Below are 26,180 nucleotides of genomic sequence, written 5' to 3'. Positions count from 1 at the left end.
ACCCCCTCCACCTCTCTAGCTTGCTCTACTGAAAAAGAAACACAGAATACCTGGTCTACCCTGTGGTGCAGGTAGCTACATTTCACATGCAGGCTTGAGCCCAGTTGGCGCCTTGAACACACCTGGCATTAATAAAGGTGTTTATGTTGTTGCCCAAAACAATGAAAGAAACTAGCCCCAGCTCTGAGCCAGATTTCTTAAACCCTCGCAAAAACTCTGGCAAGGAGTAGACAGAACATATCTTCCTTTCCCTGTGTGTGACAAGGATACAGTGCTGCCCATGCTGTAAGCATGGAAATTCTGTGGAAAGAGCTTTTTTCTTCAGAATCCCAACTGATTCCATCTTGGGATGTTTGGGACACTCCCTTGTGGGAGTTTTTCTGCCTCCACTCTTAGAATCACAACAGTTAGGAGTTGGAGCCATATGGAAGCTGCTTTGATGGAAGCTGTGGCAGCTTACTCAAACTCTGTAAACTGAAAGGGTGAAGCAGTGCTCAGGGATAGTCCTTGAACAATGGGTATTCTATGTACTTCTCAGAGGTTTCCAACATCTACACACAGAACATACTGACATTCTTCTTGGATTTCCTCTTCCCTATCATACCCTGTCCTCCCACTCCTCTTCCTGAGCTGACCCCTCCCCCAGCACAGGAGTACTTATACCTTTATTTCAGGATCTGCTTTAGAGGAATCCAAACTAAGACAGTGGCGCTGGTGTTAGTGTTCTCATAAAGTCTCAGTCCTGGCTGACAGAGGCCATTCTACCTGCCGGGTCTCTTTTAAGTATCTTCATGTCCAAGCTTTGATATCTCCAAGCAAAGAGGCTTCTTTTCAGTCTGTTTCTACCATTGTACCTTTTCCTGTTTCTTGTACCCTGATGTAGCCTCATCATGTGGCCTTCTCCTGGTTGAGTTATGACTCCCCAACAAGGTCAAGAGCTTCTTGTAACTCTGCACTCCCTGTTTTCCCCACGGCCAAACACCATGCTTTACAAGCTGACTGACAACCTAGTGAGAGCCTGGAGAGTGGAGGAGTGGAGGGTAGGGCCCAAATCAAAACATGGGAAAAGGTGGGCTCGGAACTCAGTAAGCAAAGGGCTCAGCAGGGCCAGGAGACTCAAGGCAGGCACAATTTGGGTCAGCTTCCGTGCCAAGTACTGAGCAGAGAGGCCAGAAAACACAAGTGCTGCAGGAGGAGGACCAGAAGGACTGGGTTCAAGAGGGAGGAGTGACAGGAGCTGAAGTGGGGCCTAGGGTCAGGCTTCAGTAGGTTGCTCCTACCAGCGCCTCCAGGGTACTTTATCTGCACCCCTTCAGCTTTATCCTGTTTTCTAGGAAGCAAGTTTCCACAGGCCTGGGCCTGCCAGTGATGGGAAGGAATTGTGTGAGGGAGGGGCTCTGGGAAAGGGCCAGGATGAGCCCCATCTTGCCCCTCCCCGTTCTCTCCTCACTCTCCACAATAGTCACAGAAGCTCGGGCCTCATTGGCTGCTGCTCCACCCTGCAGTGTTCCCAGGTCTCTGGCAGACACAGAACCCTGCCTGCACCCAGCTGAGTAAGTAGATCTGCCTGTACCCCTTCACAGCCCACTGCCCACTTTTGTCCTGAGGTATAAGGATTGGGGCTGGCTCAGGAAGAAGGGGCCAGGCTAGACGGGTGGAGGTGGACATCATAAGGTCCTGGTGTGAAGGCTGTGGGCCTGGTTACCACTGGGCTCCGGGAAGGTGCCAGGAGGGTAGGAGGTCAGTTGACCGGGAGCAGGTGATCTGGTTTTAAGGAGTCATGTTTGAATTGGGGTTCAGAGTCCTGAAATAAGTCAAGGCTCCTAGAGAGAGGGTGGCAGGTTACAGGGAGGTGGAGGGAGATGTGGGGAGAAGCCCAGTCCCTTTTCATCCAGCATCGCTGGTGTATGGCCTTGGCCCCACCCTTCAGTACCCTCTGTGGCTCTTTCTAGCCCCCTGTTGGAGATGAAGAATGACGGTCTGCTACAGGCCCCCTGGGAACGAGACGCTGCTGAGCTGGAAGGCTTCACGGGCCACAGGCACTGCCTTCCTGCTTCTGGCCGCGTTGCTAGGACTGCCCGGAAACGGCTTCGTAGTGTGGAGCCTGGCAGGCTGGCGGCCCGCACGGGGACGACCGCTTGCGGCCACGCTCGTGCTGCACCTGGCGCTGGCTGACGGCGCGGTGCTACTGCTCACGCCGATCTTCGTGGTCTTCCTGGTCGGGCAGACCTGGCCGCTGGGCCAGGCAGGCTGCAAGGCGGTGTACTATGTGTGCGCGCTCAGTATGTACGCCAGCGTGCTGCTCACCAGCCTGCTCAGCCTGCAGCGCTGCCTCGCTGTCACCCGCCCCTTCCTTGCGCCCCGGCTGCGCAGCCCGGCCCTGGCCCGCCACCTGTTGTTGGCAGTGTGGCTCGCCGCCCTGCTGCTCGCTGTCCCTGCCGCTGTCTACCGCCACCTCTGGAGTGACCGCGTGTGCCAGCTGTGCCACCCGTCACCGGCCCATGCTGCCGCCCACCTGAGCCTGGAGACTCTGACTGCCTTCGTGCTTCCTTTTGGGCTGACGCTGGTCTGCTACAGCGTGACTCTGGCGCGGCTGTGGGGCGCCCGTTGGGGCTCCGGAGGGCACGGCCGGTGCGGGCGAGTGGGCCGGCTGGTGAGCGCCATCGTGCTGGCCTTTGGCTTGCTCTGGGCCCCGTACCACGCAGTAAACCTTCTGCAAGCGATGGCGGCGCTCGCTCCGCCCGAAGGGGCCTTGGCGAGGCTGGGTGGGGCTGGACAGGCAGCGCGGGCTGGAACCACAGCGTTGGCCTTCTTCAGCTCCAGCGTCAACCCTGTGCTCTACGTGTTCACTGCTGGGGATCTGCTGCCTCGAGCTGGTCCTGGTTTCCTCAAGCGGCTTTTTGAGGGCTCCTGGGAAACCCGAGGGGGCAGCCGCTCTAGGGAGGGTACCATGGAGCTCCGAATTACCCCTCGGTTGAAAGTAGTGGGGCAGGTTGGAAGCAATGGAGACCCCGGAGGCGGGCTGAAGAGGGGGAGTCAAGAGTGGGATCCTTGACCCTAAACCCTACACGGGGCCTGCTTTTCCCTAAAAATTTCTACTGCCCCTGGAATTCACCACTCTGGAGTATTTGGGGACCCTTCTCTGAGTACAGTTTGTAGTTGGCTGAGCAGGATTATTACACACTTGAGACAGACCCAGGTTCTTCCAAACTGCGGGATTGCAAGAGTGGATGACCCATGTTAAAAATATTGGTTTCTTGAAGGTTGGCATGTGGCCATGTGCTGGCATTGCTCACCTGTCTCTGGCAGCTCTTGTGAAATACACTGGGAAGCCATTAGATGATAGTTTAAGTAATCTCCCTTTTGTGGTTCGTCATGCTTGAGTTGTACTGATGTCACCTGCTTCCCAGCTGGGCCAGTCCAAGGAGTGACACTGCAGCCAGACTTCAGTGGCATCCTGGCCTGTCCTCTCCAGCCTGGATGACCTGGTCCCTTAGGCTTATCCATAGAACCACTCTGGAAATAAAGGGAGGAAGGAAGGAAAGGTATGGCAATTTGGATAGAGATAAAGATGAGATCCATTCTTTGGGGTTTGTTAGAGCTGCATGGGGAAAAAAAAAAAAAAACTGATCTGAAAAGGGAAAGTGAATCAATGGGGTTTGAAAGGAAATGTTCCTGCCTGTCTTGTAGTTGGTACAGGTAGAGCGAGGCACACAAAGAGTACACAGTGGTGCAGGGGCCTGATAGAGACTTACCTGACTGCCTGCCTACCCCACCTCTAGGCAGACTTAAAAAGGTACTTAGGAGCCAGCTCTTGCTTAGCCAGGGGAAGTTTGGGGACTGGGAATCAGGGGAGCCTAATGAATGGCCACAATATTTGGAAAATAGGAAAAATTCCTCAGGGAGGTGTAATTCTCCTTTCTCTTTTCTCTCTGCTAAGTCTTGCTAGCTCCCAAGATTGCTCACTATTCCTAACCCCTCTCCAATGCTTCTTAGTCTCCACCTTTTGGAATCTCTCCATTGCTAGTTCTAAAACCTTCTGGATCTTGACATTTTAAATTTTGGGAGTATACTGTGAGAATCTTTTCAAGGGGCGTTCACAGGCACACAAATAACCAACCCATCCCAGTTAGTTCAGAACTTTCTCTGAAAATCCCTGTCAGTACTCCACTAATCTAAGTTAGTTGGTCACCTGGATGGTTACTCTGATCATCACCCCAGGCTCTATTTTAGGGACGGTTTAACTGACTGTTCATAACCTCCAGGCAGAGGTGAGAGCAAAGGAAATCTAGAGCTCAGGGACATGCCGATGCCACTGAAACTAATGTTTCAGGGGCTCTAAACCAGGGCATCAAGGAATTTCCTTAGAATAGCTCTTCCTTGACGGGAAGGAAAGGCCCTTTAGAGACTTGAGGTAGGGAGCAGCTTGAGAAAGGAAGTGAAACCTTCCAGGTTTTGAAGGGGCTTCAGGTTGACCCTGGAGCTCCAAGCTGAAAACACAGGTTTCTTCCAGGGTGTTTGGGCCAAGGTTCACTAGCTTCCTCTGTCACATATTACACAGCTTACACACGCTGTATGGTCAGAAAGTCCTTCCTCACTAGCCTTCAGATCTTGCTGTGGTTTCAGCCCATTTCTTTTCATCATATCCTCTGCCTGACGGTTACTGGGTCAACTCTGCTCTGGCTTTTCTCAATGCACAGCAAGTGGGGGAAGCTGGAGAGCATAAGGGACCGTGACACCCTGCATCTTCCCTGTGAAGAGGCCAGGTTGAAAGAGAAGCGGGAAGGCTTATGGTAGACTAAAGCAAGGGATTCTTACTTCTTAGGTTCCACAGGAGACTGTAAGAAGACCTCCTTCCATGCAAGCAGGGAGAGGAGTGACACTCTGGCAGCTGTTTTCCTTTCCACGCTCCTTGGTTCTTGGCCAAGGCATCACTGTCCCTGTGTCCTCACTTTTCCTTTAGCTCGGCTCAGCCTCTACTTTCTGCACCTGTTTAAGATAGAACTGGACCACCTAACGTTGTGGGAATGCTGTTGTGGGATTTCCTTGCCCAGCACTCAGTGCCTAAATCTAAACTCAGCAGGGTAACCATTTGGGCCAGTACAGGGTGAGTGGATGGAAGAAAGGGAAGACATTGGTATTCTGTGTGATACTACAGCCACTTAGACGCTAGCTTCTACCAAAGAGAATGGGGAACTGGTTGCTGTAGAGTAGAATCAGTCCTTTTAAGAGAAGGGAGGAGGGGAGGTACAAGGAGATGCCCTCCTCCCCCACAACTCTGATCGTGGTTTGAACTCAAGCCAAGAATAAGGTGCTGTCCCCTTTGGTTTACTGACATGCTTTCTTTAAATCATGATGTTATCTACAGTATACCCAAGTCCAGAACCTAGTTTCAGCTTCGACTTACACTTCCTTTTAATCTAAAGACCTATTTTTATGTGAAATACAAAGAAAAAAATAGTTTGGATGCCAGTATTCTAGCTTCTCATTTTATGCCCTCTAGTTTCTTTCCCTGCTTCTCCTATGATAGAATTCATTACTTTGTTCATTTATCTAGTCTAGACCTGTATCTTGAGACCACGCCCCCGCCAACTCATTCTCCACACGCCGATTTCCTCTCATTGCCCCTTCCAGGGCTCTTCTCATTTGGCCTGGCTGCCTGGAACAGAAAAACTATCCACCTCCTACTGAAGGGAGGAGTGGGGGTTTATTTCAGCCCCACCCTCAGGAAGATGAGACTTCCCCCTCCCCTGCTCCGTGGAACTTCCTCTCTGCCCAACATAGCTGATAGCAACCAGATCCAAGGTCAACCCCCTGACACTGAGACAGATCAAGTGATCGGCTATACAACCTAGGCCTCACCCTGGGATTGGCATCAGCTTCTAAACGGTGTCGGGCAAAATTTGTATGTAAGTACCCCAGGAGTAGGGGTGATGGGGGTGGGGAGGGACCAGGTGCAGCTAAGAAAGAAGATGCCAAGGAATCTCCAAAGAAAACATGACCACTATAAAAGATGTTGGGAGGATTTGCCTGCCCAGTAATTTCTTCTAACACTTTTATTCCTGATCTACTCTGGTATCTTTGGGGAGAGTGGTAGGTGGTTGGAAGAAGTCAGTGGGCCTGAGGGGCTAACTAAAGACTAGGCCAGGGACAGAGGAGCGAACCTTTCACAGGGTGTAACTTTGGTGAGGGAAGTCTCCCAGTTCAATTCTGGATTTGAGGGCCCTTACCTAAGGGAGGAGGCTGGAAAGGGCCGGAAACGTTGATGCTGCTTGTTGCTGCTGGGTATTTTGCAAGTAGGTCTGTGAGTAGGAAGAAGCCCCACGGCTCAGTTAGGAAACTGTCTTTCCACTCCATTAGATCCTCCTTTGCCCGGGCTCTCCTACTGGGGATTGAACCAGGGTTTTCACATTAAATAACATCCCCAACCCTTTTTTATTTCTTATTTTGAGGCAGGGCCTCACTAAGTTAGTTACCTGGGCTGGGCATTAACCTGTGATCCTCTCTGTATCTCTACCTCCCCAACCAACTTAACCGACAGCACCCAGGGGCAACCATGTGCTGGCATTACAGACAGTGCCACCATGCCAGGCTCAGCCTGCCTTAACACAGGTCAGTTGGCCATAGTGGGGGGTAAGATCATTTTGGAGAGACCTCTGATGCTTCTGATCTTGGAGAGAGACCAAAGTAATCAGACTAGCTGTGCCCTGGGCTTCGGTTTCTACCCTCATACATGTGTCCACCCTCACCCTTCAGGTCCTTGTGATGGACAGGAACACTACAACTCGTGCAGCCTCCCCCTCTGGAAGTAACACCTTCATACCTCTGTTGGCTATGATCCTACTGTCCGTGTCGATGGTTGTGGGGCTTCCTGGCAACACCTTTGTGGTGTGGAGCATCCTGAAAAGGATGCGGAAGCGGTCAGTAACTGCCTTGATGGTGCTGAACCTGGCCCTGGCCGACTTGGCCGTGTTGCTCACTGCTCCCTTTTTCCTACACTTCCTGACCTGGCACACCTGGAGTTTTAAGCTGGCTGGCTGCCGACTGTGCCACTATATTTGTGGGGTCAGCATGTATGCCAGCGTCCTGCTCATCACAGCCATGAGCCTGGACCGTTCACTGGCGGTGGCCAGTCCCTTTCTGTCCCAGAAGGTGCGCACCAAAACGGCTGCCCGGTGGCTGCTGGTGGGCATCTGGGGGGCATCCTTCCTGCTGGCCACGCCAGTCCTCGCATTTCGAAAGGTGGTGAAGTTGACCAACGAGACGGACCTGTGCCTCGCAGTGTACCCCAGCGACAGGCACAAGGCCTTTCATTTGTTGTTTGAGGCCTTTACGGGATTTGTGGTGCCCTTCCTGATTGTGGTGGCCAGCTACGCAGACATCAGCCGGCGGCTGCGGGTGCGGCGTTTCCACCGCAGGCGCCGCACTGGCCGCCTGGTGGTGATCATCATCCTGGCCTTCGCGGCTTTCTGGCTGCCCTACCACGTGGTCGACCTGGTCGAGGGGAGCCGCGTGCTGGCCGGGACGCTAGACCAGTCGAAGCAGCAGCTGCGGAACGCCCGCAAAGTGTGCATCGCTTTGGCTTTCCTGAGCAGCAGCGTGAACCCGCTGCTGTACGCGTGCGCTGGCGGCGGCCTGCTGCGCTCGGCCGGTGTGGGCTTCGTGGCCAAGCTGCTGGAGGCCACGGGCTCCGAAGCATTCAGCACTCGCCGCGGGGGCACCCTGGCTCAGACTGTGAAGGGCATCCCCATGGCTCCGGAACCTGGCGCCAGTGGAAGCCTCGACGGCCTCAAGCAAAGCGAATCAGACTAGGCCTGGTGCAAGGTCAATTTCCTCCTCGCAGAACGCCCAGCGCTTTTTGACCTGACTCAATTCTGTACCCGAGGGATGGGCATGGGGAAGGAATGGGATGAAGAAGGAGGAGGAGGAGAAGTGGGGCAAATTAGAGCAGAGAGGGGAGAGAAGGAGAGGGAGAGAGAGAAACAGAAAATGAGAGAGGGAAAATATGTTTTTTGGCCTGGTTATTTCAGGCAGCTTTTCAATTAAAACCAACGCGTAAAATCAGTCCATTCGGAGTGGGGCGTATGTCTTACGGGGCATTGCCCTGGTGGAGTTGAGAGGAATGGGTCTTTAGTTTGTCATGATGTACAATTTTTTTTTTTTTGTCTTTTTCCTTTTTATCGGTACCAGGGATTGAACTTGCGACTGCCTGCTTACAAGGCAGGCACTTATGCCGCTGAGCTAAATCCCCAGCCCCTGATGTACAATTTTTAAAGGTTCATAAAAGTTGACACATGGGGCTGTGCATTTAGCTCAGCGGCATAAGCACCTGCCTTGCAAGCAGGCAGTCGTGAGTTCAATCCCCGGTACCGATGAAAAAAAAAAAAAGTTGACATAGATCCCCACCCCCAACCCAGGTGACTCATAGGTAGGTGATTACTGTAGATTACACTTAGAAAAAGTCTGTGGGCTTGGGCCAGGGATTTAGTTCAGTGGCTTAAGGGCCTGCCTAGCAAGCATGAGGTTATGAGTTTAATCCCCAGATCATGCATGTGGTCTTCTAACTTCAGACTCATATCCAGGAGACCTTTTGTGAAGACAGCTCTACTGGTAAATTGTCCTCCCGTTAGATGACTCCAGCTTTCTGCTTGTAATTTTCATGGTCTCAGCAGCAGATGTCCTAGGTCAGTGATGATGACTTTTAGAGCTTTCAGTGATACAAACAGCCCTCTGCGGCACAAGTGCTGTAGGTTGGCCACCACTGCTCTCGGGGATTTCCTTCCTTCACTCCATCTCCCACAGAGGTCTCACAGAAGACTCAAGTCATCAGATCTTATCTTCCAGAACTGTGCACATCAGCATCTGTCAGCCCTTACCACACACTCTATCACAGGTGGTAGTGAGGGTCCTTTGTGGCCAGGGTAATGCCCAGAAACAAAGATTCCTAAAAATGGGAGGGATGAGCTCTTCATTCCTAGGCGTGTTTTGTCTCAGAGAACCTTGGTCTAGTTTTGTTTTGACATTTTAGGAAGATGGCAGCAGCAGTGAAGTACTGTTTAGATCTTTTCCATAAAAAAGAAAAAGAAACAAACTAGGACAGCAAAAACCAAAAGTCCTTCTGTAATATTTATAACAAATCTAGCATATAAGATATTGCCATGGACCCAAAGAGCAGCTGAGAATGAAGATCAGCGCTTTAAGACCCATAAACCATATCACCATCCGCACAAGAGGAGCAGGAACAAGGCTATCTGATGGACCTGAGGACAAGAAAGCCCCCAAGCTGTCTACCAGTCTTTACTAGAAAGCCTACTGCGCCAATCTGAGAACAACAGTAGAATCATAGTTTATTTCCCAGACCACTCACTCATTATTCATAGCAAGCACATAATAGGTGGTTATTTAGTGTTTGAATGAATAAAAGCCAAATGACATTTCTGGAGATTTCTTCCCATATTTGTGGCTAGGTGACAGGAAAGGAAAAATTGTTGTTTGGAGTTATGTGGCTAAAATTCTGTATGATTCTATGGTATGCACCATACTGGAATCAACTTAGGAGGTAGACAAGGAGGCACAGGCAGTCTTCTTCTAAGCCAGTGAAAAGAATCACTTCCAACACACTCTGGTTTGCACAACACACACACACACACACACACACACACACACACACACACACACAGAGTTTAACCTGAGAAGAAACCATCCTTTTGAGAGCCAAGGAGGTGGTGATTCCCAGCTACATCACCCGCTTTTGATATCAGTTAGCTACAAACATCCTAGAAGTTCTTAGAAGGAGTGGAGATCTCAGCCTAGAGTGGCTGAGGGAGGTCCAGTTCGTGCCAAGTCTGTATTCAGAAAGTAGGTGCAGAGCTGTCCTTTGCCTTTGACCTTGATGACACCTCGACTGTAGCATGTATAGCCCAGGGACTGCAGGGCCTGGGCTGTTTCCTCAGTTACCTGCAATTGGAAGTCTGTAAGGATGTATGGGGGTGACCCCATCCTTCTCACCTTCTCCATTCCTCCAGTGTCACTCCCTCACCTGGATCTTGCCAAGGACTCCTGTGCTCTCCATGCGACTGGCCACGTTCACTGTGTTGCCCCAGATATCATACTGTGGCTTCTGAGCCCCAATCACTCCAGCCACCACTGGTCCATGGTTCAACCCTGACAAATGATGTGATGAGGAGAAGCCCTTAAAAGAGGAACTTTGAAAAGGAAGTGGAGGAGAGGAAGTTAAGTGAACTGGGGTAAAGAGTTAAGGGGTTCTTAAAGGAGAAGGGTTCCTGGAGTGGGGGAATGTGGCTTAGGGAATGGAAGGAGTGAGCCTCTTAGCTCTTGGCCCAGCAGTTTCATGCCTCATCCAAATAAGTAAGTCTGTAAGGGGTGCAGAGAAAAGCTGGGGAGCAACTTACAAGGGACTTGTAGGGAAACTGAGAAAACGAGATACCACATTGCCTTGAGGAGCGGGGGACTCACCCACACGCAGTCGGAAGTTGTTGAATGAGTGCTTGCTGATAACATCCAGCTTGGACCCCAGGGCAACTGCAAATTCCACCATGGTGCCAAGGTGGCTGCAGCTTCGCTCAGCATCCTGGTAATGGGTGTGCCCATCAGGATGGGCCAATGAGGGCACAAGAATGTCCTACTTGTGTGCCCATTAATGAGACTGTGGGGAGGGATGGTAAGGGTGTTGTACCTGTTGTGCATCTTGTCCAGAGGTGGCATTTAAACCTGTGGCTGCCATGTAGGTACTGCCAATAGTTTTGATCTTCTCTACTCCACTGAACTTGGGCTTGGAAAGCAGCTGTATAGAGAGGAGGCTTTGTCTCTAATCTCTCTCACTTCTTCCCTTTCCCTCACCCAGAAGCTCAGCCCAAGGCCTTAGGAGGCTAAAGGACAAAGCTTCAGGGTTGAAGTTGGCAGGAGGAAGGAGAGAGTTGGAGAGTATAGAGCTGGGCATCAGAGGAAAGGGAATGCTGGGGATGGTGGTGATGGATAGGAATGGCTTCATGGACAGGAGGGCAATGTAGAGAGGGACCAGTGTGAAGTTCTACAGTCCAAGATATAGGGTCTTGGATACCCTTGGAGCTGTCACCTCATCAAAATCAGCAATTATCTCATTAAGCAGCCGCAGACACTCTAGCCCTTCATGGTTGATGTTGGATTCAGAATAAAACTCCTTAAAGTCTGGGACTGAGGCGAAGAGCACGCAAACACACTCATAGGACTGGTGGTAGAGGTCCTGGGGGAGGAAGAGAGGGGAGGGGGCATATGTCATGTGTGCCAGGTTTCAGAGGCCTTCTTCCTATGTCCACCTTCCTAGTTTCTTTGTTCAACAAGGATTGGGAAGAAGGGAGAGTGGGAGGGCCTGGTCATCCCAGGGATGTGATTCATAAGTCTAAAATTTGGTGTCCTTGTGACTCTAAGAAGGACAGAGATCTGGGTCAGGATCACCTAATGGCTAAATGAAGGTACTCATCCCTGAAGTTGGGACCATACCAGTGGGAATTTTTAAAAATTCTATCTCATTGCCGAAATGTGTCATATTGGGTGAGTTTGTCAAGAGAGGAGTATAAAATAAAGCAACAATAGGGAGTCAAAGAGAAAATAAGAATAACAAGATAAAGATGGAGTCAGATCTGAGCATATTCACGTGATGAGTGCCACAAAGTCCGTGTTAGTCCTGGATTCTGGATGAACTTTTTCTAACAGCCAATGTAAAAAAAGAAATAGGATCAGCTATAAGATTCTCTGTGTCCATAGGAATTGAGACTAGAAATAGAACTACTTCTAAGAAGTAGTTGAGAGCTGAGAATAGGAAAGAGGGTCATAAGACTGTGAAAAGTTCCTAAACTCTTTCTTTTAACATCTCCTAGTATAAGACAAAAGGATTTCCATGGCAAATAGTGCTAGGTAGTGGTGATACAAAAATGATGGTGTAAGTATCTGGGTGACATTTTATGGGTGACTCACTATAGCCAGATTTTTGAGGCTCTAGAGTAGCAGCATCCACTAGAAACTTCTGCAGTGGTGGAAGCATTTTATATAAAGGTACTGCTGGATATTGTGGCCACTAGTCACATTTGACTGTGCACTTGAGATATAGCTAGTACTGGGGATTGGACCCACGGCCTTTACACTGAGCTACATCCCCAGCCCTCTTCGTATTTTATTTTGAGAGAGGGTTTCACAAATTTGCTAAGTTGTCTAGGTTGGTCTCTTAGACAACCCTTTGGCCTCAGTCTTCTGGAATGTTGAAATTACAGACATGCACCACCACATCCAGGTGAATTTTAAAACTTTAATGAATTTAAACTTAATTTTGAATGGCCAAACATGATTATGGTTAGCATACTGGATAGTGCATGTCTAGAGAAAAAGGTAGACAGTATCTTTTTTGTTTGTTTTTGGTTTTTTTTGAGACAGGGTCATGCTATGTACTTCAGGCTGGCCTTGAATGCTCCCTGTACCCCAGGCTGGCCTCAAGCTCAAGACAATTCCCCTGCATCAGCCTTCTAAGTGCTGGGATTTCAGGCATGTGCCATTATGCCTGGTTGGCAGAATGCTCTTGCCAAAAACTATCAACACGTGCCAAGCTTCTGAAAGATATGGAATAATCATGAGTTAGAGAAAAAAACTCTCCTTCCAAGTAAGAATTTGAAATGCAGAGATTCTATACTCACTAAGACAAAGCCCCAAATCTTGTGAAAATAGAAGCGTCTGACAGGAGCATGGATTTTGATGGCTGCCTGACCCACTACTGTGGAGTTCAGAGAGGATGGGCTAAGGGGCCAAGACTTTCATACAAATGTGGTCCCGGTGGCACCTGGGGCTCAGGGTTCAGGGATCAGGAGTCACCTCATTGCGCCGGTTCTGGCCAATGAACTGTGGGGCCACATGTGCAGGAAGCACATTCTCCAAGAGCAGCCGGGTCAGGTTCTCCATTGTCTCTGTCTCTTCCTGCTCCTGCCTCAGTTTCTTCTTCCACAGGAAGTCCAGGCGGCAGTAATATTCATTCTGGAAGGGCCATGGAGAGAGACTGCTGGGAAGCCCCAGCTCTTGAGTGTTTGCACCTCAACTGCACAAATGTCTGAACACCTTCACACCCAGCTTGGAGAAAAGGCTTCACGGGCTGGAAAGTGGCAAACTAGACTCAAAGTCTGGTGTACAGATCTGGCAGCAGAGTCTTATTTAAACACAGTTTTCTCAGACTTGGAAGTAGGAAGTAGATATCTGGAGTGAGGAGTGAAGGAACAAGAAAGGGCGCGGGAAAGCTTGCTTAGAAGCTTTCAGTGGGAGCCAGGGGTTTAGCTCAGTGACGTAAGTGTCTGCATGGCAAACGTGAGGTCGTGAATTCTATCCCTGGTACAAAAAAAAAAAAAAAAAAAAAAAAAAAAAAAAAAAAAGAAGCTTCTAGTAGGCATGCCATTTGAATCCAATGCTGGTGAGCCATGAGACCAGTCACCAATAGGGGCTCCAGCTCCACCATTCACAGGGAGGCCCTGCAAGGCTGAGCTGCGTGTCCTACCTGCCGAGCCAGGACCAGGAGGGTGAAGAAGAAGATGAAGAAGGAGATGGCTCCCATCAGCTTTGGTTCTTTCAGGACTCCTGGCCTGAAGAGGCCACAGATCAGGGTTGTCCCTTGCTCTGTCCCTCCCACTGGCCTCTTCCCTGCCCATAGTGCCCATGTAGCCTTCCCCACCTCTCCTCTTCTGCCCTTCTGGCCAGTGGCCATACATACCTGGAGTCCAAGGGACTTAGGTAGAGGTGGGCGATGAGGCAGTCTGACAGCCAGGCATGGGAGTACAGGAAGATGGAGCAGGAAGCCGTCAGCCACAGCAGGAGCAGCGCCAGCTTCAGTTCAAAGCTCATGTGCAGAAAGAGGGAACAGGAGAGGAAACCCAGCACACAGCAGTGCATGGAGTACTGTGGGGTGGAGTGAGGGGTCAGCAGGGAGCCTGTCCCACAGGCATAGGTGGGAGGACACCTGTGAGCTCCCACCGTGTCCCTCCCGGAGCCCTGGACTTGTCTGGAGACAGGGGACATCGTCCACACAAACACATGCTGGATGTGGTTAGTGTCTGTCCCACAGCACAGGATGGAATGCTTTTCAACTCGAGGGAGGGCACTGAGGACAGGTCTGGGGAAGGAGATCCACGGCTGCGAAGGGTACTTACCGGGACACTGATGAGAGGCAGTGACCCAGGCAGCTCCCAGGACAGGTTGAAACCCACGGAGGACACACTGGGGGTCTGGAAAGGGCAGTCTGCGGATGCTGGTAAGAAGAACTATAGAAGGAGATGAGACGCTGAGGGAGCAGGCAGCTCCTTGATGCCCCGGTGCTTCGGCTGGGTTTCCACTGACCTAGGGATGATTCAGGGCCAGGCTCCTACAAAGCGGTGGATTGTGCTACTTCTGGTTGGTGAGGCAACCTAAGCCTGTGTGCTCACTGGGAAGAGGGACTGTGAGATGGTGCAGTGAGCACCGGTCTGCCCTGGATCAGTATATTGGATCTTGTCAGTCACTCAAACTGTCTGGACCTTAGATTCCTCTTCTGGCTGGGGATGATTCCAGGGGCCCCTCAGGGACAAAAGTCTAGGAATGATTATACATTCTGTTAAAATCAGCCAAGGAAGCTAAGTATGGAATGTCTCCCTACATAGGAAAGAGACAGGAAGGACATTGATCACGTTATTAACAATGAGTCTGCGCAGATGATAGTTGTGGGAGAGTAATTTTTTTCTTTCTTTTTGTAGGACAATCTTAGCCTCCCTTAGCCTCAATCTAGCTGTTCTCTCAGATTCAGGAATCCCCTTGGTCCCTCACAGGTCCAGCGTGCCCTGATAGGGTGGAGAGGATCCCCTTTGCCCTTACCAGGCTGGCAATGGCCATGGTAAAGATGAGAAGGATGGTGGCAGTACCCAGAGCTACTCGCAGTCCAGGCTGTGTGGCTACTAAGCCAGACAGTGCAGGCAGCCAGTGCAGCATCTTGGGACCTTTCTGGATACACCACTGTGGAGAAAGCATGGGTGTCTTAGCCATGGACTGAGAGGCCTTCTTCAGCCCAGGTCATAGTCAGCCCCAGCTCACCACTTCTACCTTCCATCCCACCTTACCGTCAGGTGCTCTGAGAAGCAGATGAAGAGAAGGAGAAGGAAGAGGAGGAAGGTGATGCTGTAAGTAAAGGCCAGAGCTGGGGGCCTGTGGAGTGACAGAAGGAGGTTTTAATAAGCTGGTACAGGGTGTGCTGACAGGATACAATGCCATCTTGGGGTGAGCTGCCAGGTGGAGGTGGTCCCGGGGATCCAGAGTAGCTGCTAGTGGGGTCAAGCTGATCAAAGATGTTTTTGGAAAGTTGAAGGGTTCCAAGAAGTGTTTGGGTAGATCAGGAATCACAGCATTGAAGCTCCCAAGAGTGGCTAAATCTGTATCAGACCATTCTCTGGGCTAAAAGCTCTTTCACTCAGCTGTTTTGAAAAAAGACCTTAAAAGGAGAGATGGGAATAAGGACCTATTCTAGCCTGTTTGGGCTTCTCAGTGGGCACACAAGCTCCTTCATGGGGATGTTATCACACCAAAAGAGACAAGCATGTGACAATGCACAATAATACTAGACTAAGGCTGTGCTGAGGCTTGGTTCAGTAGAGCATGCTCCCTCTGTGGGAAAGTGCATGAAGCTAAGGGGGTGGGCAAAGGAAGACAGAGTGGTCAGGGGTCAGGAAGGGCAAAGGGAGATCTGTGGAGGAGAGCCAGGGCCTCTTTGTCTGGTGTGTCCTTACCTGTTCGTTACCAGCATTTGGATGATGAAGTTGGACACAAAAACTAAGAAGGCGCAGGCTGTGTAGTATTTGAAGGCAGGGAGAGCCGAGAACCGATACTAGAAGGGAACAAAGGGGTAGGCAGAGAAGGGCCATGTGCTCCGCCCATTGTTCTAAAAGTGTCAAGCTGAGGGGAGTGCTGGGTTCCTCACCACCTGACCCTTCACAGTTCCATGTAGCCACTACCAGTTCTCCAAGGAGTTTGTCCTTCTCGCCACCACTAACTCAATCTATGGATGACTTTCCTGTCTGAGACTCAACGCTCTTGCCCTAAGGTCAAAAATTGAGCAAACCAGGGGAGAAGGACATTGCAGGCCTGATCCCTTTCCAAGGTTTAGGAACTAAAGCTGGGAAGTCCTTTTGTGTCCAGCCTACCTGTTTTTCCATTTCTTTCTCTCTGAAGTACAGTGTCAGTAAGTTGAAGTCCTTCGACTGCTTCCACTGTCTGGTGAGAGGTGGGTGGTGGTAACACCACAGAGGATGCGGTGGGACAGGCCAGCACAGGAGGAGGCCAGGGAAAGGACAGGAGGAGGGACCAGGTGGGTCTTCCCTCCTGAACAGCCCTTTACTTCCCTCCCAGGCCTTGGGGGATCACCAACCCTCCCCCATAACATGACTCCTCAGGGCTTCCTGGCCTCCTAGACCTCTTTGCTTTCCATACTTCTGAGAGTTGAGCTGTTCGATGACCTGGAAGAACTTGGCATCCCCAGTGTCCAGCTCATCATCCAGTCCCCGGGGGGTCCAGCTCCTGCACAGTGACAACCAAGCCTGTCATCAAGGGGACCCTCAAAAGCATCTGGGCAAGCAGAGCAGCCACCTTCCACCAGGAAAGACGGCGACAGGTGACCCAATCGGTCTCACTGTCAAGAGTGGCTCTCTGTCTTCTTACCGGTCCAGGCTCCACTGGGGGCTGAAGGAAGCCAGGGCCTTCTCCTGTCAGGAGAACACATGGAGAAGCGACAGTGAGTGGGGCCTCACAGTGAGGTAATCTTGCACTTACAACATGCTCTGCACATGTCCTTGGCCTTGGGCATTTGCTCTGGCTACTTCTTTTGTCTGATGACTTCTCTCTCTTCCCCACCAAATCCCATCTGCTCTTCAAGTGGAAATTCAAACCCTATTTCCTTCTTGAGGTTTCCTCTTATCACAGTAGATCCCCAGGGTCTTTCGACTTTTCATTTCCTCATTGCTTCCATCATTTCATTGGGATCCCTTTATCTTCTGTATGCTGCGTCTCATCTTCCCTAAAGGTTGCACAGCTGGATGTGAGGACGACCTGCCTGTGACATCTGTCACCCTACTGGTTGCCAGCATTGATTTAGCTAACATGGCTGCCTAGGCAGGTGTCTCCTTCCCTCATTGCTCCATGTTAACCCCTCCTGGAGCTGTACTCTTAGCTGAAGAGGGTGACCTTCACTGATGGAAGACCATTTCCTCCATCAAGGGTATGGGATTAGCTATACTCCCCTGCTAGAATCTCCAAACTCTCAAGATTGCACAAATTCCAAAGACAAGGACTTTCTCATCACCCTTGACTGCTCAAAAGTTTGATTTAAATTGAAATGGTGGCTGGGGATATAGCTCTGCAGTACAGTGCCTGCCTGGCAAGCATGAGGTCCTGAGTTTGATTCCGGTACTCAAAACAAACAAATTGAAGTGACAATGCAGATTATTCTGACTCCCCTCTGACCTTTATTGAGGTCAGCCAAGCTAAGCTGAGAGGTATTGGAATAGATAAGACATAGAGAAGGGCAAAGGAGGGAAACCGATCTCATTAGTGATTCTCTTCTTCAGTCAGCAGGAATGCAGAGCCCAGGCAGAAATGAGCAGCAAACCAACTGCTGCGGAACAGTGAAGTCCAGTGGACCATAGGCCAGAAGTGTGCTGGCCATTTCTCCCTGCTCCCTTTGGTTCATGTGCAGGAAGTAGGTCACAAGGTCACATCATCCCCAAACCAGAACCTAGAGCATGGGAGGAGGAAATATTGAGGGGGAATGGTGGGCTCTGAGTATGGACCCATCTATGCATCCACACCCAGGTCTTTTTCAAACCACCTACTCCATGCCTAAGCTGAAGGCAGGGAAAAAACATTTTATTCATTTCTGCCTTCTCAAGAAGTTGTCTAGTGTTTGCCATAATATAGATGCTCAAAAAATGGGACGGGGTGCTGGGAATATAGTTCAATAGTAGAGCACTTATCTAGCACGCAGAAGACTCTGGTTTGATTCCTAGCAGCCCCCCTAAATGGAGGGAATGGATGGGTGAATGGTACATGCCAATATAAACATTGCTCCTCTACTCCAAAATTCCACACCGTTTAACAGTAGGTTGACGGTGAGTCTCAGGATCCAGTTTGATTGACCCTCTAGAACTTCAGGGGCTTAAAAGTAGAATCCTGGGCTACTGAGGGCCTATTTCAGGAGATACCTTTGATCAGGGTTGACTGCCTGATATGCCAGTGGTCTGCCCACCAGTGGAGAGTAGCAGGAGTCTGACATGGGCTTTGGTAGGCAATCCTACCATAGGAATTGCTCCCAAGGTCACCTCACAGTTCATGAAGTCCCTGGGCTTGTAACAACTGCCACCCCACCCTGGAGGGCTCATCCTGCAACTGTCAGCCTGGCCTTGGATTCTTCCTTCCTCTCCCTCCTGCTGGTTAAACCCCTGACCTCTGTTGGATCTTCCCCTGCACTGCTATTGCCAGTGTCACCTCACTGTTCCCTGATCTCTCTGGCCTTCTTTCCTGCCAGATAGGAACAGAGGAGGATTGAACACAGAAAGGGTACTCTGAGACATCCCAAGAGTCCCAGTGGTTTATCCAGTTAACAAAGACTTTGGGAGACTTGTGGAAAGGTGGTTGGGACTGCTGAACAGATTTCAGGAAGGCTGGGTAAGATGAGGGATGGCCATTGGAGGGGACAGAACCTCATTAATCCTGTGCACATCTTTAGGAACATGACCTGGGTCCCTGCAGGAGGGAGTTCTGGCTGCTCATCAACTTAAAGAGTCTGCTTGTGGCAGAGATCTAGGGTCCTCCACTAGCTAGTGGGTCACTGTGAATGTCAAGGCACTTTGCACAGGATCTGACAGTCATCAGTGCCCCTAGATTCACACAGGCAAGGGATAGCCTCCCCTCTGTCTGGTCTGCTAGTGGTGACTTCCGTTTTCAAGGCCATGTTTGATTTTCACTCACACCACACTGAGTCCATGTATAAATACTCAGGAGTAGGGGGAACAATCACCTCTCTCCCTCTTCCCTAATTTTTTTTTTTCCGGTCTTTTTCCTTTTTATCGGTACTGGGGATCGAACTCACGACTGCCTGCTTTCAAGGCAGGCACTTATGCCGCTGAGCTAAATCCCCAGGCCCCTCTTCCCTAATTCTAATAGAGGTCGAGGGAAAGCGTGCAGTTGCAGGAACTGAGTTAAATAGAGACATTTCCTGGTGGGATAACTATGTGGTGCTGGGATCAAAACCATGAAGAAGTGGAATCTACTACTTTTGGGGTGTCAGGAAAGGAGAGATTGAGGAGCAATGGACAATGGTGTTTATGGGAATCCTGTATCTTCTCTGAGGTGAGTGCAGAGAGCAGTGAACTTTGCTCTTTCCCCGGAAGGAAGGGCAAGGAGGAGGCTGACCCAATGACTGGGGTGACCAGACAGTTCAGGACCTTGGGATGTCACAAAAATGTGACTCACTGGTGAGAAGGAAGCTGAGAGTGGAGCACAAGGATGGTGAGAGCTGGCTTAGTCTAAGTGTTAGGGCTCATAATAGAGGAACACATACCGGGAGAGGAGTGGAGGTGGACACAGGATTGTCTATGTGGCTCAGGTGGGCAAAAGGCTTAGCTGCACCCCAAGACTGCAGATAGCGGGTCATCAGCAGTGATGGGCGCATCTTGTGGCCTTCCAGAGAGAACAGTAACCCTCCTGCGGTGCCCTTCTCATCCTCTTCCTCAGCCTGGGGCATATGAAGTCTGAGAGTAAAGATCGCAGACCTTTCATTCCCCCCGCCCCCACCATCCCTTAGAGGCTTGGCCTTCCCCCTGCCCACTAGGACCCAGGCCTTCCGCCTGCCAATCTCTAGCATAGCAGAAATGGTTAGGCCTGTAGATATGGGTGGTTTGTAGGGTCAGTCTGTCTGGTCCAGGCTGGGCTTTTACCCGAGGATCGATGACCAGGTACGTAGGCTCCCCTAGCTCCCGAAGGTATGGGTCTCGGTGTTCCATGGCTGCGTCCTCCACAGCATAGGCCCCTGCCAACAGGGTCAGGGTAGCCCCTGTGATGTGCACCCGCCTGGAAGGACGAGTAGGAGTCAGCATTGAGATCCTCCAGACCCCTCACTTCTGGAGGTGTGATTTAAAAAAGGATCTGTGTTAAGGGTATGCCTCCTAGATCCCCTCCCTGTACCCTAGAACCTCCCTGGGCCCCACACAATTTTAAGTAACTATGAAAAGGATGATAGCAGATGGGAAGACTTATTGGTTCTTGTGGTGGCTGCCTGAGGCTCCAGATCTCACCCTGGTACACCGCTCGCCTCCATGTGATTGGCCAGTGTGACATCATGGGACCAGACGTCATACTGCCACTTCTGCAGCCCGATGACTCCACAAAGCACACTGCCAGAGTGCACGCCCACACGCATGTTGATATCCACACCAGTGGCTGCACGCAATTTCCTGAGCACAGTGTGTGGGGGACAATTTGAGTCTTGCTTTAAGCCTTGTCCGTAGGACACGCCTCCTCCTCTCAAGGTGTCTTCCCCCACATCCATCTATCTGTTCCCACAGAGGCTGACCTGATGGCACGGCACATGTCCAGCCCCATGCGCACGCAGTTGACGGCATGGTCAGGCAATGATAGTGGCAGCCCGGAGACGCAGTAGTAGCAGTCTCCCAGGATTTTGATCCGCATGCATTCGTGCTCCTGGGAGTGTGTGTGTGGGTGTGTAGAGGAACCTGGTTAGAAGCCAGAGGGGTAGGAGGGAGTTGGGAAAAGTGGGGAGCGAGAGTGGTAATCCTGAAGAACTTCCAAGGTTGGATGCATCTAGGTCAGATCTAGGGATTCCCTGAACTCTGCATGGGGCTGACTGAGGTGTCCCCTGTGGATATTTTTCTCATAAGGCATTCCCAGGGGCTGGGGTGTCTGTGGCTCTTCCTATTTGTGCCATGTGTGTGTGTTACACAGACCTGGAAGTAGTCTCAGGACTGAGGGGTTTGGAGAGGGATCCCAATATGGGTTAGACCCTTAGGGTTTGAGTAGGTGCTGAGCTGTTTTTGCAGAAGGCAGAAATTTCTCTTGGAAAAGCCCCCTCAGAATGGAGCACTTCTAGACTTTAGTTACAATGTCCTTGGACACCTGTGTGGGGCATATTTAGGGGCACATCAGTGGAGACATCCACTGATATTTGGGGGACATTGGTGGAGATATTGAGAGGTCTCTCCACATTTGAAGAGCATGTGAGCAGACATGACTGGGAATGTTTGAGAGGATTTTCTACTTCCACTAGGGTCTTGGTAGACAAGAGCTTCCCTCGGAATGGGCTCCCCAGGATGGGGTGTTTGAGGGTCCCTGGAGGGCCCCCTCTGACCTTGGCGATCTGGTCAAACTTTCCGAAGAGCTCATTGAGCATGAGCACCAGCTCCTTTGGAGAGCACTCGCTGGCCAGCCGTGTGAAGCCCACGATGTCAGCATACAGCACACTGCAGAAGGCAGATCTTGTTAATGCAGCCAGAGTCTCAGTCCCCAGCCCTCCTCCCTGGTCACCCTTCCTCATACCTGACTCCTTGGTGCCTCTTCACATAGAGGCTGTGGAAGTTATTGGTGTTCTCTGGCTGGGACTCCTGTCCAGTTTGTAGCCGTGCCATGATCTCTGCTTTCATCTCTCGGGCCAGGTAGGCAGGAAGGATGGACAGGAGCAAGTGTTCCTGGAGAAAGTAACTATGAGCACCAACCCTCCCATACTCAGCCCTCCAGACCACCCAGGAACCCACATACTACTTTTTCCCAGTGCATTCCCCTCAAGCCTGCTTCTTCCAGCACCCTGTCCCACCCTGATCACCTTTAGGAACTTAATACTCAGGGCCAACACCTGAATTAGAATTCTTCATTCAACACATGTCTTGAAGTGCCTAGCAACAATCTTCCAAGTTGGGCAATAACTACATTTTATACAAAGGAGGAAACATCATAGAAGGAAAATAACTTGTTCAGAATTACTGGTCTTATGAAAGAGCCCATGCATAATGTAAACAATTCTCTCTGAGCATGGGTCCAGTATGCCTACTAAGCGCAACTGACCTGGTGCTTTTTCTCTGTGTCCAGTCTCCGGCGAGAGTGCAGGGAGCTGAGTGCCTCCCGGAAGGTGGCACGCAGTGCGCGCTCCATCAGTGCCTTGTGGTACGCCCCCACCACATTCCCACACAAGAACAGCACTGCATTGGCTGCCAACTGTGGGTGAGAACCAGCTTCAGGGGGAGCAGGACCAGGGAAGGTCAGGTGCGTAGGGCTGTAGTTAAAGTTGTTTTTCCAGAATGGGCTGGCGCTGGTTCTACAGGTAGGGATATCTCAGGGCAAATATCTCAGGGCAAGTGGTGCCACATTGTGAGGCTCCTGGAGTGTCTCCCCTCCCAGTGCTCTCTGCTCTAGACTCTTGGCTGTTGGGCCAACATGGCATCTTCCGTCTAGAAATCTTTACAATTTGCATGTACCTTTCCTCTGCCTCGAATACCACTTTACCACCCTCATCCCCTGCCTCGGTTGTAGGTGTACAAAACTACTGAAGTCCTGATTTTCATTCTCTGAAGTTTCCATTATCTGCTTCTGCCTCTGCATTCTTCTGCCCTTGGTGAACTGTGATTTCTTTCCCTGTGGGCCCCGAGACCTCTTCTGGTATCAGTGGGCATGACGTTGCCCTGGTGTACCAGCAGCAAGAGGGCATTATCCAGGTTCCATGTGTTTGGATCCTACACCCACCGGTTTTTTTGTCTTTTTTTTTTTTTTTTTTTTTTTTTTTTTTTTTGAGGCAGGGTTTCACTATATAGTTCAGGCTGGCCTTATAGTTACTATGTAGCCCAGGCTGGCCTCAACCTCTCAGTGATCCTCCTGCCTCAGCCTTCTGAGGGTTGGGATCACACGAATGCGCGGCTGCCTCTAGCTAGCACAGCTACTGTTGCACTGAACCTTAGAGTCATAGCTCAGTAAACACTCAGAGGACCAGCAGCAGAGCTGGCCCAGGGCACTGCCTGTACTACTTGCATGCTTACCTGTGGCAGCAGCGCAGGTTGGGAGTCCGGCTGTGGCCCAAGGTAGAGTCCGAGGACCAGTAAGTGTGAGAGTGAGGAGGTGAGGCCTGCAGCGGCAGCTTCCCACATGCCCAAGGGCAGCATGGCATACACAGTGAAGATGATGAAGAGGAAGAAGGACACCTGGAGCAGGGCACAGGAAGCTGAAGGCCAATGTCACAACAGCACATGGTCTGGGTGCTGGCTCCCCCACTGTCTGCCTGTCATCCTTTTTACCTGGTCCCAGGCACTCACGATGCCCCCAGTAAACACGAAGCCCTGGCCTAGAGCCAGCAGTGCAGCCCACACAAGGCCAGACAGTGACCGTGTCCAGCGCTGCAGTCGCTGCTCCCGGGAAGCTAGGCCCAGCAGCAGCGAGAAGCCACCCAAGGCGCATAACACTGTGGTAAGGAAGCCTGGGTCTGACGTCAGCTCCTGTGGGGCAAGGATGCTTGGAGTGAATTGAATGGAAGCTTAGTTCACTTAAAATGAGGAGAGACCAACTGGAGGAAGAGTAACAGCACCCTGGACATTTCTGAAGAGTCTCGAACCCAAATACGAAAAGGACGCACAGCACCTCTATTTTCCATTCATATTAAGCTGCACAGGAAGAAACTGCCAGCTGGGCACAATGGTGCACACCTGTAATCCCAGCAACCCTGAGTTTGATCCTCCAGAGGCTAGGGATGTACCTTCAATGACAAGACCTTGGGTTCAGTTCTTAGCACCGGGAGAAAAAAGGCTGCCAACAAAAATGTTGGCAGTGTCGTACGGTTCAATCTAGTATCTTGTTTGCAGCTGCGGGGGAACCTGGGACAGTTGAGGAGAACAGTTTCCACCCCATATTGGTTATCTGCAAAGCCAGGGTCTCTCTGCGTCTCAGTTTTTAACTGTTGAACTGGAATTGTGGCACTCGCCTGGCGTTCGGACGCAAGAGAACGACTTTAGCTCATAAGATGACACTAAGAAACGAATGTCATCAAATCAAGATCAATTGCTCAGGATAAACTTGGAGCCGCGGAAGGAGGTCTAGCGCGAGGCTTCTGGAACGGCAGGGGGCGCTTCTCTCCCGCGCTTTCAGAGCGGCCAAAGCAGGGCTTCCGCCACCTGCCAGGGCTCCGGCAAATCCCTAGACTGTTCCCGCCCTTTGTCCCCACCTCTTTCCGGAGTTTGGGTGGAGCAGCAAGGAATGGCCACTCCCATTTGATTTTCACACCTTGCCTCCAAACAGTGAAAAAAAAAGCTAGGAGCAGAATATTTCCCGTTATGGAATGGAAGACCTTCCTCCTCATAGCCAGAAAATGGGTTGATGTGAGGTCTCCCCGAGGGCTTAAATGAAGGGGCCTTCTGGAAGTCAGTGGGCACAACTGCCCCACATTGCCAAAGAGGGAGAAAAAAGCAGGAAATGGATCCCTACTGGGGCTTGAGTAGAATTTCCTCTCTGGAAAATTGGAAAATCCGGTGTTGGATTTGGTATTCTAGAACCGGTGGACCACAGAAACTTCTGGGGTCGCTTAGAGCCGGGAGGGCAATGGGAAGTACCGGGGACCCAGCTACCTCTCCGTGCAGACCCGGAGAGCAGGGCCGCAGGGCAGAGACTGTCCAGGTCCCGACAGTTCAGAGCGGGGTTGTAGGCTGCTTCTCTGGTTCCCAGAAAAGAAAACACGGGAAAGAAGAACCCTCAAACTCCAATCCCGAAAACGACCCAGACCCCCCCCCCCCCCCCCCGCTCACCCTGCCGCTGGCCCAGGCGACAGCGAGCAGCGCCAGGAGCCCGCAGAGAACGACGGCGAGCAGCAGCAGCAGCAGCGGGTACTGCTGGCTCAGGCTGTAGTAGGTCTCGTAGAAGAGGTCCTCGCTGGGGGGCGGCCGGGGGCTGAAGAGGCGGGCCATGGTCTCCGCGGCCCGGGCCGCAGGTCTCGGGCGGGCCGAGCGCGGGGCGAGTGCCCGGGGCTCCACCGCGCCTCCCAGCTCACCTGCTCCAAGGCCGCACCCTCGCCGGCCGCTCCCGATGGCCGCCTGAGCCTTCCTGCCGCCTCCCGCGAGCCCAGACACACCGTGAAGATGCCAGGACTCACGGCCAGCGCGAAGGGGCCCGGGTCGTCCTTTCCCCCAACTCACTGCTCAGGACGCAGCCTGAAGTGCGGGTGCCCTGTCGCGCTCCCCGCCGTAATGCCAGTGGCTCAGATCCCAGGGCGACAGCGCTTCCCTCCCGGCGCCAAGGCCCCCTCCCACTTCCCCAGCAAGACAGCCCGGCCCCTTCCCGTGCTGGAGAACTCCCCTGGCCTCCCCTCACCGCCCACCTTATCTTCACATCATTGCCTTTCCTCCTGGTCCCAGCAAAGGGAGGGAGTGGTGGACCGTGGGAGAGACTGAGGGTGGTCCTAAGGGAATAGACCAAAATGTGGGCAGAATGCTAAGGTATGGGGAGACTGAGGGAGGACTGGCGTATGCCCAGCCAGAACGCAGGTAGCAGCGTAGGCCCCACCATTGTAATCCCAGAATTCTGGGAGGATGAGGCAGGAGGATCTCAGGATTGAGCCCAGCCTGGGTATCTTAGTTTAGTAAGGTCTCAAAATAAAAACAAAGAGCTGGAGATGTAGCTCACTAAGGCCTTGGATTCAATCTCCAGTACCAGAAAAAGAGAAGAGGGCTCCAGTCCCTAGAAGCAGGGTGAGAGTATGTGACCCTGTGCGGTGGAGGCATGTGACAATAAGGGTGACCCTGGAGAGCTGGGGCTTCCTGTGGGACAGGAGAAGGGCTGACATCTGTAAATTACCACAGAGCTACCCCTCCCATTCCCAGGGACCTGCTTCAGAGGCCTAGGTTCAGAAGGAAAGGATGCTGTGAGACCTGATTTCTATCCCCTGAGTCTAGGCCTAAGGTGGAGTTGGCAGTGAGCTCCAGAGGAACGGGACCCAGGAAGCCAGGCCTCTGGGATTCCTTCCGGCCACCTGCTGGGCTCTCCCTTGTGGTTTTGTGTGTGTGTGTGTGTGTGTGTGTGTGTTTGTGTGTGTGTGCCAGGGATTGAACTCATGACTTCATGCTTGCCAGGTGAACATTTACACTGCCGAGCTAAAT

The 26,180-nt window shown here is 51.5% G+C and overlaps 3 protein-coding genes across 8 annotated transcripts; 2 read left to right on the top strand and 1 right to left on the bottom strand.

The window, feature by feature from the left end:
* The first annotated feature begins 4 nt into the window (after positions 1-4).
* On the top strand, positions 5-3,351 carry Ltb4r2 (leukotriene B4 receptor 2). Its single transcript, XM_013157491.2, has 2 exons — positions 5-1,553; positions 1,953-3,351. Exon 2 carries the CDS (start codon positions 1,973-1,975, stop codon positions 3,053-3,055), a length of 1,083 nt encoding a protein of 360 aa, XP_013012945.1. The 5' UTR covers positions 5-1,553; positions 1,953-1,972; the 3' UTR covers positions 3,056-3,351.
* Adcy4 (adenylate cyclase 4) lies at positions 3,152-25,284 on the bottom strand. 6 transcript variants are annotated; one of them, XR_010043352.1, is made up of 27 exons: positions 24,834-25,284; positions 23,337-23,534; positions 23,082-23,243; positions 22,117-22,266; positions 21,595-21,743; positions 21,407-21,518; positions 20,615-20,742; positions 20,337-20,495; positions 19,980-20,112; positions 19,604-19,777; positions 16,708-16,751; positions 16,480-16,566; positions 16,194-16,263; positions 15,780-15,877; positions 15,117-15,201; positions 14,875-15,012; positions 14,178-14,288; positions 13,742-13,926; positions 13,529-13,613; positions 12,859-13,017; positions 11,096-11,242; positions 10,697-10,804; positions 10,477-10,591; positions 10,009-10,164; positions 6,824-6,900; positions 4,819-6,385; positions 3,152-3,516 (listed from the first exon to the last, which is right to left on the bottom strand). XR_010043352.1 is itself a non-coding variant. In XM_003474388.5 (25 exons), the coding sequence occupies exons 1-25, from the start codon at positions 24,990-24,992 to the stop codon at positions 9,805-9,807; spliced, it is 3,234 nt and encodes a 1,077-aa protein (XP_003474436.2). In that variant the 5' UTR covers positions 24,993-25,283; the 3' UTR covers positions 9,324-9,804. The 6 variants fall into 6 exon arrangements, 1 of the variants encoding a protein (XP_003474436.2); XR_010043353.1 differs by having other exon boundaries at positions 6,231-6,385; XR_010043354.1 differs by having other exon boundaries at positions 6,231-6,302.
* Ltb4r (leukotriene B4 receptor) lies at positions 5,662-8,064 on the top strand. Its single transcript, NM_001172835.1, has 2 exons — positions 5,662-5,909; positions 6,757-8,064. Exon 2 carries the CDS (start codon positions 6,766-6,768, stop codon positions 7,810-7,812), a length of 1,047 nt encoding a protein of 348 aa, NP_001166306.1. The 5' UTR covers positions 5,662-5,909; positions 6,757-6,765; the 3' UTR covers positions 7,813-8,064.
* Positions 25,285-26,180: the final 896 nt, after the last annotated feature.

This window comes from Cavia porcellus, unplaced genomic scaffold (assembly GCF_034190915.1).
Source record: "Cavia porcellus strain 051 isolate PalLab524CR breed Dunkin Hartley unplaced genomic scaffold, mCavPor4.1 scaffold_26, whole genome shotgun sequence".
Classification (NCBI taxonomy): domain Eukaryota; kingdom Metazoa; phylum Chordata; class Mammalia; order Rodentia; family Caviidae; genus Cavia; species Cavia porcellus.
The sequence above is the reverse complement of the archived record's forward strand: the minus strand, read 5'-3'. Positions and strand labels throughout refer to the sequence as shown.